General features: G+C 42.9%; 1 protein-coding gene across 1 annotated transcript in view; it reads left to right on the forward strand.

The window, feature by feature from the left end:
- Nucleotides 1-17,420, forward strand: part of LOC126248747 (baculoviral IAP repeat-containing protein 7-like) — a 104,076-nt gene extending 86,656 nt beyond the window's left edge. The window contains exon 6 of the mRNA XM_049950079.1: nt 16,829-17,420. Within this exon, the coding sequence (XP_049806036.1) occupies nt 16,829-17,033 (205 nt within the window). The 3' untranslated portion in view covers nt 17,034-17,420. The remainder of the gene's footprint in view (nt 1-16,828) is intronic.
- The last annotated feature ends 506 nt before the right edge of the window (nt 17,421-17,926 follow it).

Consider the following 17,926-nt stretch of genomic DNA (forward strand, 5'->3'; position numbering starts at 1 on the left):
CTGACGATCTGTTGCTAGAATTCGTGACAACTGTGGAATATTTAAGTTTGAATAGCAAATGTAACTGTGTACTATTCCACAAGAACGTATTATGAACCGGTTTTCAACTTATAGAGCTATCCTGAAGTGAATAAAAATAGTTAATAAGCTGTGTAATACATAAGAGTGTGGTTGGTCATTTAAAGTGGAAAAACCTCATCAAACTAGTTGGCTACAAAGAGGAAATTGAGCTTGAGAATACTACATTGATGGCTGAGAAAATAAAGTGCAAAATTGCATTTGATCTCGGAAAATTTTTGAAAGCAGATGTATAACAGGTGTCAGTTAGTATAAGGGCAATCAAAAAGTTACTATTTGAGGGCATTGCTGCAGTATATACACTCCTGGAAATGGAAAAAAGAACACATTGACACCGGTGTGTCAGACCCACCATACTTGCTCCGGACACTGCGAGAGGGCTGTACAAGCAATGATCACACGCACGGCACAGTGGACACACCAGGAACCGCGGTGTTGGCCGTCGAATGGCGCTAGCTGCGCAGCATTTGTGCACCGCTGCCGTCAGTGTCAGCCAGTTTTCCGTGTCATACGGAGCTCCATCGCAGTCTTTAACACTGGTAGCATGCCGCGGCAGCGTGGACGTGAACCGTATGTGCAGTTGACGGACTTTGAGTGAGGGCGTATAGTGGGCATGCGGGAGGCCGGGTGGACGTACCGCCGAATTGCTCAACACGTGGGGCGTGAGGTCTCCACAGTACATCGATGTTGTCGCCAGTGGTCGGCGGAAGGTGCACGTGCCCGTCGACCTGGGACCGGACCGCAGCGACGCACGGATGCACGCCAAGACCGTAGGATCCTACGCAGTGCTGTAGGGGACCGCACCGCCACTTCCCAGCAAATTAGGGACACTGTTGCTTCTGGGGTATCGGCGAGGACCATTCGCAACCGTCTCCATGAAGCTGGGCCTCGGTCCCGCACACCGTTAGGCCGTCTTCCGCTCACGCCCCAACATCGTGCAGCCCGCCTCCAGTGGTGTCGCGACAGGCGTGAATGGAGGGACGAATGGAGACGTGTCGTCTTCAGCGATGAGAGTCGCTTCTGCCTTGGTGCCAATGATGGTCGTATGCGTGTTTGGCGCCGTGCAGGTGAGCGCCACAATCAGGACTGCATACGACCGAGGCACACAGGGCCAACACCCGGCATCATGGTGTGGGGAGCGATCTCCTACACTGGCCGTACACCACTGGTGATCGTCGAGGGGACACTGAATAGTGCACGGTACATCCAAACCGTCATCGAACCCATCGTTCTACCATTCCTAGACCGGCAAGGGAACTTGCTGTTCCAACAGGACAATGCACGTCTGCATGTATCCTGTGCCACCCAACGTGCTCTAGAAGGTGTAAGTCAACTACCCTGGCCAGCAAGATCTCCGGATCTGTCCCCCATTGAGCATGTTTGGGACTGGATGAAGCGTCGTCTCACGCGGTCTGCACGTCCAGCACGAACGCTGGTCCAACTGAGGTGCCAGGTGGAAATGGCATGGCAAGCCGTTCCACAGGACTACATCCAGCATCTCTACGATCGTCTCCATGGGAGAATAGCAGCCTGCATTGCTGCGAAAGGTGGATATACACTGTACTAGTGCCGACATTGTGCATGCTCTGTTGCCTGTGTCTATGTGCCTGTGGTTCTGTCAGTGTGATCATGTGATGTATGTGACCCCAGGAATGTGTCAATAAAGTTTCCCCTTCCTGGGACAATGAATTCACGGTGTTCTTATTTCAATTTCCAGGAGTGTATATATACACACCAGAGTGAGACCACGCTGCAGGCATATAAGCCCTGACAGACTAGTATGGCACTAGTGTCCTTCAGACATGTGTGCAGTAAATGCAGAAACTTGAACTATGGTCACATTATTACCAAATGTGTCCAAACAGGCCCAATGTGCAAGTACTCTTCTTTTGACTGCCAAAGGACACGCACCGGTTAGGCATCCATCAAGAATGAAGAATGTGTCCAGGGCGGCATGTGTGTCAAAAAGAACCATTGTTGTATGGTGTACCTGCTGATGCTGCCACCTCATAGCACCCTATATCGCAAATGTTGCAACGTGGAAATTTTGCTAGCTCAAGTGGGAGACAGTCAAGCACCTGCCCTAAAGTCCAGATTTCTTCCCATGCAATTGTCACACCTTTGTTCCCTTAAAGTCCTTGAAAGGTTGGATATTTCTGTCAGATGAGGATGTGCAGCAGGCAGTTACGCACCTCTTCATATACACTACTGGCCATTAAAATTGCTACACCACGAGGATGACGTGCTACCGACAGAACGAAGATGCTGTGATATGCAAATGATTAGCTTTTTAGAGCATTCACACAAGTTTGGCACCGGTGGCGACACCTACAACGTGCTGACATAATACACAAACAGCAGTTGTCCGGCGTTGCCTGGTGAGACATCGTTGTGATGCCTCATGTGAGGAGGAGAAATACGTACCATCACATTTCCGACTTTGATAAAGGTTGGATTGTAGACTATCGGGATTGCGGTTTATTGTATCGCGACATTGCTGCTCGCGTTGATTGAGCTACGATGACTGTTAGCAGAATATGGAATCGGTGGGTTCAGGAGGGTAATACGGAATGCCATGCTGGATCCCAATGGCCTCGTATCACTAGCATTTGAGATGACAGGCATCTTATCCGCATTGCTGTAACAGATTGTGCAGCCATGTCTCGATCCCTGAGCCAACAGATGGGCACGTTTGCAAGACAACAACCATCTGCACGAACAGTTCAGTCAGCTCGGAGCCATGGCTGCGGTTACCTTTGACGCTGCGTCACAGACAGGAGCACCTGCTATGGTGTACTCAATGACGAACCTGGGTGCACGAATGGCAAAACATTTTTTCGAATGAATCCAGGTTCTATTTACAGCATCATGATCGTTGCATGCGTGTTTGGCGACATCGTGGTGAACGCACGTTGGAAGCGTGTATTTGTCATCACCATACTGATGTATCAGCTGGCATGATGGTATGGGGTGCCATTGATTGCACGTCTCGGTCACCTCTTGTTCACATTGATGGCACTTTGAACAGTGGACGTTACATTTCAGATGTGTTATGACCCGTGGCTCTAACCTTCATTTGATCCCTGCGAAACCCTACATTTCAGCAGGATAATGCATGACCGCATGTTGCAGATCCTGTACGGGCATTTCTGGATACAGAAAATGTTCAATTGCTGCCCTGGCCAACACATTCTCCAGATGTCTCACCAATTGAAAACGTCTGGTCAATGGTGGTCGAGCAACTGGCTCGTCACAATACGCCAGTCACTACTTTTGATGAACTGTGGTATGGTGTTGAAGCTGCATGGGCAGCTGTACCTGTACACGCCATCCAAGCTCTTGTTTGACTCAATGCCCAGGCGAATCAAGGCCGTTATTATGGCCAGAGGTGGTTGTTCTGGGTACTGATTTCTCAGGATCTATGCACCCAAATTGCGTCAAAATGTAATCACATGTCAGTTCTTGTATGATATATTTGTCCAATGAATACTTGTTCATCATTTGCATTTCTTCTTGGTGTTGCAATTTTAATGGCCAGTAGTGTACGTAGCAGGACACAATGTTTTACAAAATAGGTATTTCCAACCTGGTGCATTGGTGCTTTGATCACTTAAGTGCTCACAGTGATATTGTATGATTGGTATACCGGGCGAGGTGGCGCAGTGGTTAGCACACTGGACTCGCATCCGGGAGGACAACAGTTTAATCCCGCATCTGACCATCCTGATTTAGGTTTTCTGCGATTTCCCTAAATCGCTCCAGGCACATGCCGGGATGGTTCCTTTGAAAGGGCAAGGCCGACTTCCTTCCACATCCTTTCCAAATCCGATGAGACCGATGACCTCGCTGTTTGGTCTCTTCTCCCAAACAATCCAATCCAATCGAATCCAATCTGATTGGTATACCATTTCTGGACTGTACGGCTTTGGAATGGAAACTTCTTGATTGCACCATATGGCTCTTTTTCTTTGCAGATTACTAGATAAAGTATGACTAACAGTGACATACTCACTCATTTTCTTGGGTAAAAAGTACTTTTATATCTACATTATAGATAAACCTTGTATTGTCATCATAAGTAAGGATGTATATTAAATTGGGTTTCTTTCTTGTAGCGTTATCCAATTGAAGCCTTGGTTATCCACCTCTGATACATCTTCATTTACACTAAGTGTGAAATGTATTCAATACACAGATATTTTGGCTTTGGGATTAGTTTAGGAGACTGTGTTAACAAGAATGTGCAAGTGCAGCTGCTGTAGTATGTATTTTACACATGAAAATATGCAGAATAATTGAAATTTAAAAATAACATAAAAGGAAAGTTGAGATGTGCAATTATTTAGACACTTACTGTTTTCTGCTTCTCATGCTGATATGAAGTGACACTATCTGGAAACTTATATTTAAAGAGAGTATTCTGAAATGAAGGTAATTTGATGTTTATGCTTGTATAGGGATGAATTATTGTGATACATAGGGGACACTGAAAATTTGAATTTCTTATTCACAAAAATATTCTCTCAAGACTATAAGGAACATTGTCAGACTAATGCCATTGTAAATGAGGCATACTTATACGGTGAGTGTGTTCTGTGGAAGCACACCATAATTGTACTACTTTAGGTGTTGCAACTTCCAATGCTTCGTTCCAGACTTCTGGAAGTTACTAATTCGTATTAGTTTTATTTACATTTTAATTGTTTTTAGTGCTAGATTCTCAGATGTCCTTCAGATTTTCAGAATACTTAAATTGTGAGACCATGGTGTGGCTTAAGCCATTTGTGTTTACGTGATGCACATTTTATCATGCCTTGTAAAACTGTCCTGTTGGTAGATTAAAATTTTCATCTACATCCGTACTCTGCAAGCTGCCTTTTTTAATACAATCAAAACTGATTTGTTCATGGTCATTTTTTGTAGTATTATCAATTTCTTGCATTAAAAATGTTTTCTTTGTAGAGAAACAGTGTTTCTGATTTGGCCAGCTTAAAAGTCTCATAGGATCTGCCTCAAAAACTTTGAATTGCTGCTGATCCCCAATGAACAAACTAAATGCTTATTTCAAAGTGTTCCTTCATGGTAGCTGTATGGAGAAATATAGAAATGAGAACACAATGAACAACAGAGGAAATTGATAACTTTTTATTTCACTGTAATGTCTGAAAAATGCTACAGCTGTGGGAAGGCATGTCAAACTGATGTCCAGTTTTCTTCTAACATTTGAACGAAGCCTGATCATACATTTTCTGTCAATACCTCAGTGTCTTAAAAAGTGAAATCTGTGGCTTCCCACTCTCCTGTGCCAGTAAAGTCAATGCAGAAGCACAACCCATTTTGACAAACTCTTGTCAGATATCAGTTTTAAAATCTGTAGTTATTAACTAGCATTTAACAAGCTTGTTACCTTCTTATTGGAAAATAATATAGCAGGAAATGTGTTGTGAAAGTTCTGAGGTAGGTGGCTAGAGATGCGTAGTAGGCAGAGGAAGTACACTATGCATAGTGTCAATGAAGTGTTACTTCTGGAATATCTCAAATTTTTATAATTTACTTTATTTTTATTGCAAGTTAGGAGCCAGGGTTCTTGTTATTGTAGTTGGTACTCCTGCTTCTGTGAGTAAAATTTGCACATTTCATTGTGTTCATTCAGTAGGATATGTCTACAGTTCAGATGTACCTAATGAATGAACAAAAAGTGTACATGTACCACCAGTAATACAAGTAATTGAGTAATTGGTTAGTAATAGTTTTATAGTGGTAGAAAGTAGTTTCCTTTTTCCTCTTTCTTCATTTTGATGTTAGGTTTTTTCTTTGTAGTTTCTGACTGTGCCAGGTAGTAATATTTACACACACTTATTATACACAGGACTGGGAGTTGTATGGCTTTATTTTATCTCCCCAGACAATAGGTTGTAGCTGTCAAGAAGTAATAAACAAGTAAATAATTAACAAGTAAGTAAATATTTACTCGCATGTCTGGATGAACAGACATTGGCGATTGACAGCCATCGGAAATAAATTTGCTGAGTGCAAATAACTTAGAATCAATTGTGTTAGGTATAGATATACTGCCTATTGCTGATGGGTGAAAATTTGTGCCAGAGACTTGAACCCGAATTTCGTGCTGGTCACAACTGATTACTTTAACAACTTCAGCTATCCGTACGCACTTCCCGGACTGATCCAAACTTCCATGTGTCACACTGTCAACAACTCTATATTGTAGCCCAACCATTAATCACTCAAAGCTCACACCTTTTCTCTGTATTCCATTCACCAGTGAGGAGACTGAGGGTTCAAGACCCATGATATTATCATCTTGTGCCCACTCTGACATACATTATTTACTTGCATGTTTGGATGAACAGACATTAATGGTGATCGACAACTGTCCGAAATCAATTGAAAATAAATTCGCTATTACCCATAGTCTTGTTCTCACTGGTGTGGTAATGCAGAGTAAAAGCTGTGAGCATTAAGTAATGAATGTAGGCCCTATTGTGTACACCCTCCTGCCATTGTTACCATCTACTAGTACCTGCAATCATCCTAGCTACTTTTATATCCGTAACCTCAACCTTATTGATAAGGTAACCTGAATCCACCCAGCTTTCGCTCCCATACAACAAAGTTGGTTGAAAGATTGAACGGCGCACAGAAAAACTGGGAATGAACTCTATAGATGTAGCAGTCAGGGCGAACAGGCTTAGATGGTGGGGTCATGTTACACACATGGGAGAAGCAAGGTTACCCAAGAGACTCATGGGTTCAGCAGTAGAGGGTAGGAGTAGTCTGGGTAGACCAAGGAGAAGGTACCTGGATGGGTTAAGAATGATTTTGAAGTAATAGGCTTAACATCAGAAGAGGCGTCAGTGTTAGCACTGAATAGGGGATCATCGAGGAATTTGATAAGGGGGACTATGCTCCAGATTGAACGCTGAAAGGCATAATCAGTCTATGATGATGATGATGATGATGATGATGATGATGTAGGACCTATGGTATAGTGGTGTAGGCAGTGTGTGATATGGAATTTTGGGTCAGTCTATAAGGTATGAACAGATAGAAAAAGTTGTTAAGGTGACTGCACATGAAAACTGGGGAAATTCAGGTTAGAGTCCTAGTCTGGGGCAAATTTGCACACGTTGCTGATAGGTAGCATATCTACATCTAACACAGTTGATGTCAAGATATTTACATTAAGTGAATTTATTTCAGATTAAATAATTCAATACTGTCGTCTTAATTATTTGTGCAAAAACAGGAAAAGTGTTGAACAAAAAGTGTCGTCGTTGTTGTTGTTGCATTAAAATATCAGCAAAAAATAGTCATCTGTCGAACATGGAACTCTAGCAGTAAAGTGCATGCCTGTGCGACCAAATCTTGGTTGGACCATGAATTTTCCAGTTTGCATTGTAAAGTAGCTTTCACCTCTGTGATGTGAAGATTCAGCAGAAATGATATGTGGTTTAGATTCCACATTAGCCATAGGTCCCCTTTCCCTGATTGGGCAACTGTTGTAAGTCAGCAACATGCAAGCTGCCAAAATTGTATCCAGCTGGCCTGCACCCCAGCATTACTAGATACTAGGGTGGAACATGTAAGTGTGAGATATAAGAATAACAGGAGTAAAAGTTCCTGTTGATGCACTCTCTCTTCCTCTCACTCCTACTCCACCCCCTCCCCAATGTGCATTTTTGTACATCACAGTACAAACATGAAACTGACTTCGCAGAGGTAGCAGGGTAAAAGGGGGCTGGGGGGGACTGTCTAGTGTGTCCATAACTGGGCCCTGAACCACAGATATCAATTTTCCCCTGCAAAATCGAGAGTTATGCATTTTTGATGACTCAGGACTGTGCACCCACACCTAGAAATTGATCTTGGTGAGCAGTTACTTGAAGTCATTGACACTTGACAATTCTTAGGTATTTTATTTTACCACAAGCTAACTTGGGTGCCCCATGTCCACCGGCTCAAGGTCACTTTCATGAAGAAGCTGAATGAATGCTCTTGTCTTCTTAGTCACTGCTTGTGGGATGTGGACCTCACAGTTCTTCTGAGCTTGGACTGTGAATGGGTCGGCAGCACTGTCCTTACAGAGCCTGCTGGAACCTGTTCACCACACTGGCATTTGGTTGGCAACAGGTGCATTCCATACGAGCCCTGTTGACAGCCTCCTGGCAGAAGCCAGTGTCCCACCATAGCAGGTTAGTCTACAACTCAGTCTGACAGATGCCTACCCACCCATGTCACTCAACTTTGTTCCACTGGGATCTGACTCTATATTCTACTAAAGGACCTCCAACAGCCTTCGTTAGTCTTGTGTTTCTAGAGCCCTCTTGACATCCCCCATGTACTGTGATACAGATGGACCTGTTTCGTGGCCCGAAGGAGTATGCTGAGCCTACCCTTCTGACGCCTGTTTCTTTCAATCCTCCACAATTATTAGAATTCGGTATGCATCTACAAAGAAGGATCAAAAGTAAACAGCACGGTCGGTTACACTTTTGTACATGCATGGGGACATGAGCAACACACTCTGCCAAGCACCTGCAATGTATACACTGCACAGTTTGTTGCCATCTTCCAGGCTTTGTGGTACATCAAATCCCAGGCCACGATGAACTTTATGATCTGTAGTGATTCCATTAGTTGCTTAAAAGGTATAACCCTGTGCTATCCCAAAACTCTTTTGGTCGCAAACATCTGGGAGCTACTGGATAACCTCTACAACTCTCCAGAGATAGTGACCATCTGGACACTGAGCCATATAAGTATTCCAGGAAATGAACTCATCAACCGTCTACCTAAAGACGCAACTACAGGAAATAAACTTGACGTCAGGATACTGGGTCCAGACTTAAGGTTACAAATGCGACACAATATTTTGAGGCTCCATAAATTGGAATGGCAGGCTGCTACGATCCAAAAAAAGTTGAGCCATTAAATGGTCCACTAAGATGTGGCATTCATCATTCCAGGCCTTTCAGAAAGATGGGATTGTGCTGATTGTGGGTTGGCCACACGACTCGTCCACAAGTTCCTGCTGTGTCTGGAGGATCCTCCTCGCTGCAGCTGTGGTAGTCTTATGATAGTGTATGTTCATGTTGAGTGTGCCCAGCTGGCCAATCTGCAGCATGCTTTCAGCTTGCCTACCTCAGGTGCTTGTGGATGACATGACAGCCACTACCAAAGTGTTAAATTTTCTGAGGGAGAATGGATTTTACTGTAACCTGGAACACACTTCCATTTCCAGTGTTAGGGGCAGTTGTGGGGGCGAGAGCCCTGCCCCTCCACTCCACTCCACTCCACTCCAGGGTAAGTACCCACAAAGCAACTGCAGATTCCTTTCTTCCCCCCCCCCCCCCCCCCCCCCTCACCATGGGCTTTTAGCTCCCCTTGTACAAGATGCTGCCTCATTTATCTCTTTTCTTTTGCCTGTTGTTGTGCAACTACTGTCATGCCCTTTTAAACTTGTTGACTTATTTACATAGTTTGAGCAGCCTACTACTCATTGTTTTAGCTTTTTACCTTTTGAAATGTTTCTCTCGTAAGGAGGGACTGATGACCCCATTGTTTAATCCCTTAAACACACAGTTGTCAGTGTCATCACGGTGTTTGTGGAGACGACCATCGACCTAGTGTAGCAAAAAATGTGATTTACCCAAAGAGCAAACAGATTTCCATTGATTGACGGTCAAATCTCGTTCCCATTGCAATCATAATTGACAGTGTCATTGGGTAAACATGTGAACATGTAGCGGTGGTGTGCTGTGAGCTCCACGACAATGTACGGTAAATGCTGTGCTCCAAAACTCTTGGGCGTGCACCAACATTGTGCTATTTCGGCAGAGATGCCACAGGACACTACTATCTTACTTTACAGAGCAGACAAGCCTCAGAGCCCCACATTCTGTGTAGAGTCATGGTTGTCCAACCATTTATTGCCTGGTGGTAGTTTCACTGCCCTTCTACCTTTTTTTTCTGTATATGCTCATGGTAGCACATGAACGTTTGATCACCTTTGTCATTTTCAAGACACTCGATCACACGCTCTGCATAATTAAAATTTCCCTTGTTGTCCAAGTCGCTTATCTTCATGGATTTTTCCATTTGCAGCCCATACCTTCACTAGAGTGATCCCCTGTCTGTGTATGCTGTGCTTACATACTTTTGTTATGTCACGTGCCCACAGTGCCACCAGGTGGCATGCAGCATGGTGGGCAGTAGTCAGTTTTGGCTTATCAGTTTATATTAAGATTCTGGAATTGCTAAATATGTGGTATCAAAAATAAAGGTAATCCAGAAATTGTACCCCAGATACTAATCTTAATATTATGCTATGGCTATCCAATGTACTGATTGTGATTTTCTGCCATACAACTTTAAGTGTTGTGAAAATTCATACTAAGACATTTTGACACCTCAGGAAGCTCACTCTTCCATAAACACATGCGTGGCGAGCATGGGCCCCAAGCTATTGCAGCACCCACTTTCTTCCCTATACGGCAATCTCTCATCTCAGATTATTGTTCCATCTTCTGCTCTCTTTCTCATGGTGGCAGCCTTTGATGTCAACCTGGCTATTCCCTAGCTTCTACCTTCCTTTCTTGGAATATTCTTCATGAAGTACTTTAGTGGTCCCCCTTCTGGGTTTGACTTTCATTTTCCAGATTTTTCTGTTGTGTAGACCAACTGGGAAAGAACAGCTTAAACAGCACCTACTGTGTGCATTGTTAAACATCATGTGTGCGTGGTACCTGCATAGGCTCTTACTTGCACTTCAACGCCAGCGTGGTAGCCAATCTGACATAGTGGGGTCATTGCATACCCTTCAGTTGAGCCCCAACCTCACAAGGATCGCATTGCCTATGCCTGAGCTGCTAGCTCCCATGCATGCGAAAGATTAGATGTCCATCATCCTGGGGCATCAGCACTCTAGGCAACAGCCATCATGCCATATGGCCTTTGCTGCAGTTGGATGGCACCCTTCAGATGACTGGAGTAGGTGACATCAGGGTAGACTTTGTGCATATGAATAATATTAAATTACACCAGAACAATGGCCATTTTGACCTTGCAGTCTCTTTTGACTGGAGACAAAATTTCAATGCTTACAGTTACAGCCCTAGTGCTTTCTCTACCCGGCTACATTATGGGAAAAGGGACAAGCCAGACATCTAGGAGCAAAACAATTTATCCAGTACTTATTATGTACTCGAACTGTGACAAAGACATTATTTTTTGTGAAACATATTGAAGATAAATTTGGAGAATTTGTAAATATGTCATCCTAATTAATTGTTCAGCAAAGGCTGCTTCATGGCAGTATTTTATTTCACCAGACAAGTCTCGGGCGTTGCCAATCATCAGCGGTATCTTAAATGTAATACTCTCTAGCGTATCCAAATGATAATATTTCACAATGTTCATTTAATATTTTATTTACATGATTTGTATATACATATACGTAATCAGCACGAGGAATTTTTTACAGCTGTATAGATTTCATAAAAAATGCTTATGCTGATTACATATATGGGTATATAAATTGTGTAACTGTATTACTACATGAATATTACAAAATCTTGTCATTGCGATACCCCAAACAAAGTAAATCACATATAAGATACTGCTGATGATGGGCAAGACCCATAACAAGTCCAGTGAAATAAATTATTACCACATAGCAACTTTGTTGAACAATTAATTAAACCGCATGCATGGCTGTGTTGACTTAGCCGCTGCAGCTACGTAACGTCGTCGGGGAGGTACACGAGGCGCTGGAGGGGAAGTTGGTGGGGGGATCGCGCTATAGTTTTAACTAAGTGCGATCCGCTGGAAAGACCCGTTTCCGGCGCCACCATTGCGGTTTATCGGGGCGCTACTTCCTGCCGCGTCCAGTTCTTATCAGTAACAACATCCGCTACTGAGGCAGCTGCAGGCTCATTCGACTCGAGGCAGCCGCACGATACACACAGCCATGCCGTACAGGAGAAGGATGTATAGAAGAAGGAGCAGAATGCCGATGTACAAGACAGTTGATACGTTTTCAATTAATTAAAATTTCTGCAAGCTGCAGAACACTAAACATACAAAAAAATCTGGAGAAGTTGAGTCATTAGGAAAAATGCACTGTGGACTGTGCCAGCTTCGAGAACCACTTCCAGCTTCCTCCTCTAGTGTATACTGGTGACAGGGCTCTCTCTCAGGAGTCCTCTCCCCAGAAACCCACATATCAGTGGCCCACTGAAAGCCAGTTGCTAAAGAACAGCCAGTTGCTAAAGAACAGCCAGTTGCTAAAGAACAGCCAGTTGCTGCCTTCACATGCTCATCATGAATAGGTCCTCAGAATAATCCGGCTACAATAGGCTGAAGAAGAAGAAGAAGAATCGGGACAATGACACCAATTCCCATTGATATGGTTCCACCTCATCGGGGAGAGGCAGTGATCCTGGGGCATGACCGGTTCTCCCAGTCCCTTCACACCTAACCTAGGCACTGGTAATGTGATCATTCAAGAGTACTGTAACTTCAGTACTGTGGAACCTTTTCAGCTGTTGATCTAATCATCTCTTCCCCACACTATTGTGACTTCACTGCGTTTGTCACTACATGACAATCTTCATGACAGTGATGACTTTCTGTTGATCCTGTTACTTCCTCGTTGTCTCCAAACCAGTTATCGCATTGTGCTTTGAAGAACCAGTTGGCAGTTCTCTAATTGCATTGATGAGGTTGTGCAAGATATCTCTGATGTGATCAACCATGCTGCCAAAAGTGCTATTCCCCTTCCTATAGATCCCCTCCACAGCCAGCCAGTGCCATGTTGGATCAATGACATTGCAGTAGCTGTTTAGGATTGCCAAAGAGCCATGCAGTCTTTAAAGTGACATCCTTTGCACATCAGTTCACCACTTTTAACTGACGTCATGCTAAGGATAGCCATCTATTTAAACATAGTAAGAAAGAGTGCTGGGAGTGCTATGTCTCCTCCCTCTTCATCTCAGGTGTGGGCTAAGCTCAGTATAAGATTGTTCTGGGCCTTGTCCTTCAGGATGGTATTTGTACTGATGCATCAGTTCTTACTGAACCCCTTGTGATCACATTTTGCATCAGCATCTTCTCCTTACCTGACTACCTTTCTATTGCAGAAACAACAGACTGAAAACCTCCCCTTGTATTTCAGTCCACTATGCTTAATCATATAATGAACTTTTCACTGACAGGAAACTGCTTCAGCCTCTTGCCTTCCCATGATATGCTCCCAGGCCCTGATTAAATTTGTAATCAGATAATCCAGCAGTTGATTATTATACAAAGATATCTGCTCACAGTCTTCAGCCATATTTGGCTTAAAGGAGTCTCCCATATGGTTGCCTGCAGATAACGCTGATTTTTCTAGTCTAGGCGACTTTTGTCCCCCTGTAAGTGTGGTTTTTGGAAGGGACAATCCACAGCCAACTATGCTAAATGCCAGCACCTCAGGGCAGTCTTTCTTGATGTACATATGGTATAGGACACGTTGTGTTGCCATGACATTTAACTTACTTTCCGTAACTTGGGATTTTGTGGCTCCCTATCAATTTTTATTTCAAGGCACCATCTGATAACCTCTGTGTGGGCCCTTCCTCGTAGTTTCTAATTCTCTCCTCCAAAAATGCAGGTCATGCATTTCTTCCATCACACCAGGGTCGTTCCTGACCCAGAAATCTATTTGGGTACCCAACACTAGGAAGAGCTGTTGCACATTTCAATTTTTGGGCCTCTTTTTTGATAAAAAGCTAACTTGGCTGTGCCATTTTCATCAACTAGACTAGTTGCATATAGAAGCTTAATGCACAGATTTCTTACCCACACCTGTTATGGCCCAATCGTGTTACTCTTCTCAGTATGTACCAGGCCCAAATCTTCTATAGATTCCAGATTTGTGGCTTAGTGGCACCTTCGGTATTGAAATTGTTAGACTAAGTCTATCATCATGGAGTTCATCTGGCCACTAGTGCCTTCCAGATGACTCCTGTAGACTTCTTGATGAAGCGAGGATCTTTCCTCATCAGTTCCAGTGATACCAATTCTTGGTCTCCTATGCAACTGCCACTCACCAACTCCCTGATCATCCAACATATCCCACTCTTCTTACATATAAGGGACATCGACTGCCTGATATCTGCTCTTGGGTGGCATTACCAGTTGGAAGGCACCTTGCAACCTGCTGCAGAAATCTTTGCCTCTCCTACGTAGATTGTGATCCTCATGTTTTCTTGCACAACCTTCTTGGTTGGTGCCCAAGCCATGAATTGGGACCAATCTTCTTCAGGGTCCTAAAATCTGTTGTCCCATGACCTGTCGGCATCTGTTACATTTAGTTCTTCATGGATTTCAGGGTGCTACCATCTATGTCACTGATGGCTCTGAAACTGTGGAGAAGAAAGGATATTCTTTTACATCCCATGTTGGGGACCTACATTGTCAGGAACATTTAGTGTTTCTTCTGTGGAGCTGGCTGATCGATTAACAGACCCTCCACTTTCTTTAATGGAGCCTCCCTTGACCACATTTTAATATGTAGTGACTCGATGAGCAGTCTGCAGCCAACTGACTGACACTCTTCTCACCGTGTGGTATCTGCTATTCATGACGTCATGACCTTCTCATTGAACTTAGTCATAATGACTGCTTGGTTGTCTTTCTGTGTGTCCCAAGTCATGTTGGTACCTTGGGGAATGAATTGGCTGAACATTTGACTGGAAGGGGCAGGGCAGGGGCAGAGTGATTGGGGTGTCCCGTGCTGGATGGTTGATTTTGGGGATCTCTAACCCTAACTGTATTACTGTTTTAATTGATTTAAGATGTAGTTTGTCTCTGTTTCTGCCATACCCTATTTTCTATTTCAGAGGTGTCCGCCCCTGGTAGCTGAGTGGTCAGCATGGCAGAATGTCATACCTAACAGCCCGGGTTCGATTCCCAGCAAGGTCGGAGATTTTCTCTGCTTAGGGACTGGGTGTTGTGTTGTCCTTATCATTGTCATTTCATCCCCATCGATTCGCAAGTTGGCGAAGTGGTGTCAACTCGAAAGACTTGCACCAGGTAAACTGTCTACCTGATGGGAGGCTTTCTATGGCTAGGTCTTACCATTCCTTTGTACTTCCATCGTCATAACATGTGCTTCATGGATGTCACTAATACTGAATGAACTGTGACCTTACTGTTTAGTCCCTTATTCCTCAACCAACCAACCAACCAACCAACCAACCAGGTGTAAACAGCCCTCATCTGAAGAAACAGGGAAACTGACGATCCCGACATCCCAGTACCTCTTCATATAGAAACAATCGGTCAAACTCAAAATACAGATTAGTCTGGAAGCTGTAACTTATGCTCCGAACATTGTGAAGTGTCAAACTTTCAGTTCCTTCTTGTACAGCTAACTGGTATGATGATTTTGTCAGACTTCTGAAAGCTATCATTCACTTGGGCAATTTTTTTTTTAAGTCCATGCTGGTTTTGTGTAGTTTTCTTATTCTCCTTGATGTTTGATTTGTCATGAAGTGCCAACTATTTTTGGGTCAGTTTTATTTTGACCAACCCTTATGTGGTTAATGGGTTTGACTCATCAGATTAGCAGCTATGAGCAAAATTGAAAAGGTATGGAAGAGTTTATGCCCTGTTGGTACACTGGAAGTTAAATGAAACTACTATACAATGGAAATGCCGTGTGGCTAGGGCCTCCCGTCGGGTAGGCCGTTCACCTGGTGCAGGTCTTGAGTTGATGCCCCTTCGGTGACTTGCGTGTTGATGGGGGTGAAATGATGATGGTAAGGATAACATAACACCCAGTCCCTGAGCAGAGAAAATATCCGACCTAGCCGGGAATCGAACCCGGGTCATTAGGTATGACATTCTGTCACGCTGACCACTCTGCTACCATGGGCGGACATTATACAATAATTATAAAAATAGAGAACCATTAAAATTGAAAAACCTGTTTAAGAGACTGAAGGAAGGGAAATGAAGAAAAAGTGCAGTTACAAGGTAACAGGGAAACAAAGATACAATAGCTGTAAGTTCATCTAAAGTGATTGGAAGTAGAAATTTTTGTGCTGATAAGCTCTTTCCCATTTCCACAACTGAAACGTAATGACTAGTTTCAAGAAAATAGCTAAAATAGCCTAATGATGCCATCAAGTTCCTCAAATTGTACCGTAGAGCTTGTTCTAAAAGTCTGTATTTGGTTAATTCCTGTAGGAAGTTTGCCACTGAATGTTGAGAGTTTCCAAGCGGAACTTATGTTATTAAGAACTGTTGGTGATCATCCAAGTGACTGAATGCTTGCATAAGTCCTCACAAGTGGAAACCTGTCAAATTCCGGTTATGGTGGTAAGAATGTACATAGAGATAACAGTACAATGTCATTGTTTATGTAGTCAGTGACTTTAAATGGAAGAAAGAAAATCAGAACGGATGACGGTTGTCGTATTGTTTCTAATTTATTTTGTTGCTCATGAGATTTTTGGTTTGTCTGTGTGTGTCTTTCAAAGTGCCTTCAAAATTCTAAAGCCTTACCATCCACAACAGGTGGCTAAATACACTTGTCTCTCTGTGTGTGTGCTAGCGTGTGCGCGTGCTCAACTCTAAAATTTAAGTGTATGGTTAAAGGGTGTCCTATATTAAGGTCTGACTTGTTTTAAATGTAGAAGTGCAAGTAGCACTAATGGTCTGTGTATGTAATTCTTTGTTGCAGAAAACAAGTAGAAGAAAATGCCATTATTGGTTCATCCAAGGAATCTCACATACATTTCTGTAAAATCTGTGCTGAAAGAGAACGTGGACTGGTGTTTCTTCCATGTGGCCATGTGATTGCATGTGTGGAATGTGGCCCCTCCCTTTCTGTGTGCCCTGACTGCAACACAGAAATATCAGCAAAAATGCGTGCTCACATTGCATGAAGTCAAAGGAATGTTTGTGACAGTCTCCCAGTGCAGGATTTTCACGAATTTGCATAAGTTATTACTTGTGAAGAGAGACACATTTTTCTAACAGCCTGCAACAAATTTTGCAGCACTAACTTTTTAGTATTTACAGCAAGATTTTGAAGGCTGTACTGATGTTCCTTGGTTTGATAAAATTGTTTTTTTAACTGAGATTTTGTGTGTGTGTGTGTGTGTGTGTGTGTGTGTGTGTGTGTGTGTGTGCGGCAAACTTCGGACTGGTAGTTACAGCAGTCAGTTTTACCGCCAGCTACTTTCATATAGTTGACTTGGAACTGGTACAGTATTTGGAAAAAAATGTATTTTTTGAATAAAATTAATAAAAACATGTGTGTGCAACCAGTATACTGACTTTTACTGTTGAACAGATTATCACAAAAATGAATTTGTAGTTGGTGAAGTGTGTTAAGTGTTTGATATTAAGAAATTTCATTAGAGTGTACTACTTGTGGGTCAAGCTTTCCAAACAAACATTAAAATAATTAGATGATAGTGAGGTTCAGAGTACCAGAAGTTTACCGTTATTTGCCCATTATCTCCCAGTGATTTATTTTCAGTCTCTTGACTTTTAATTTATTACTAACAATTGGACAACCTATATTGATTTCCAGTTATTGTGCTATAAACCTACATTATTAGCAGTAATTATTGTAATTTTTTGATTACATACAAACAATGGGATTTTTCTCATGTTTTAAGAGACCACAATTGCAGAAAATGCAGCAAGTTACTTTTTATATCCTCTCTGTTTATTGATTACTTCTTGGTAGCTATTGACTGGTTGTGCAGAAAAAAACATTGCATAATAATACTGTGAGTAAATAATTTGCCATTATTGGCCTACTTTGTTG

Source organism: Schistocerca nitens, chromosome 3 (genome assembly GCF_023898315.1).
Source record: "Schistocerca nitens isolate TAMUIC-IGC-003100 chromosome 3, iqSchNite1.1, whole genome shotgun sequence".
NCBI classification, from domain to species: Eukaryota; Metazoa; Arthropoda; class Insecta; order Orthoptera; family Acrididae; genus Schistocerca; species Schistocerca nitens.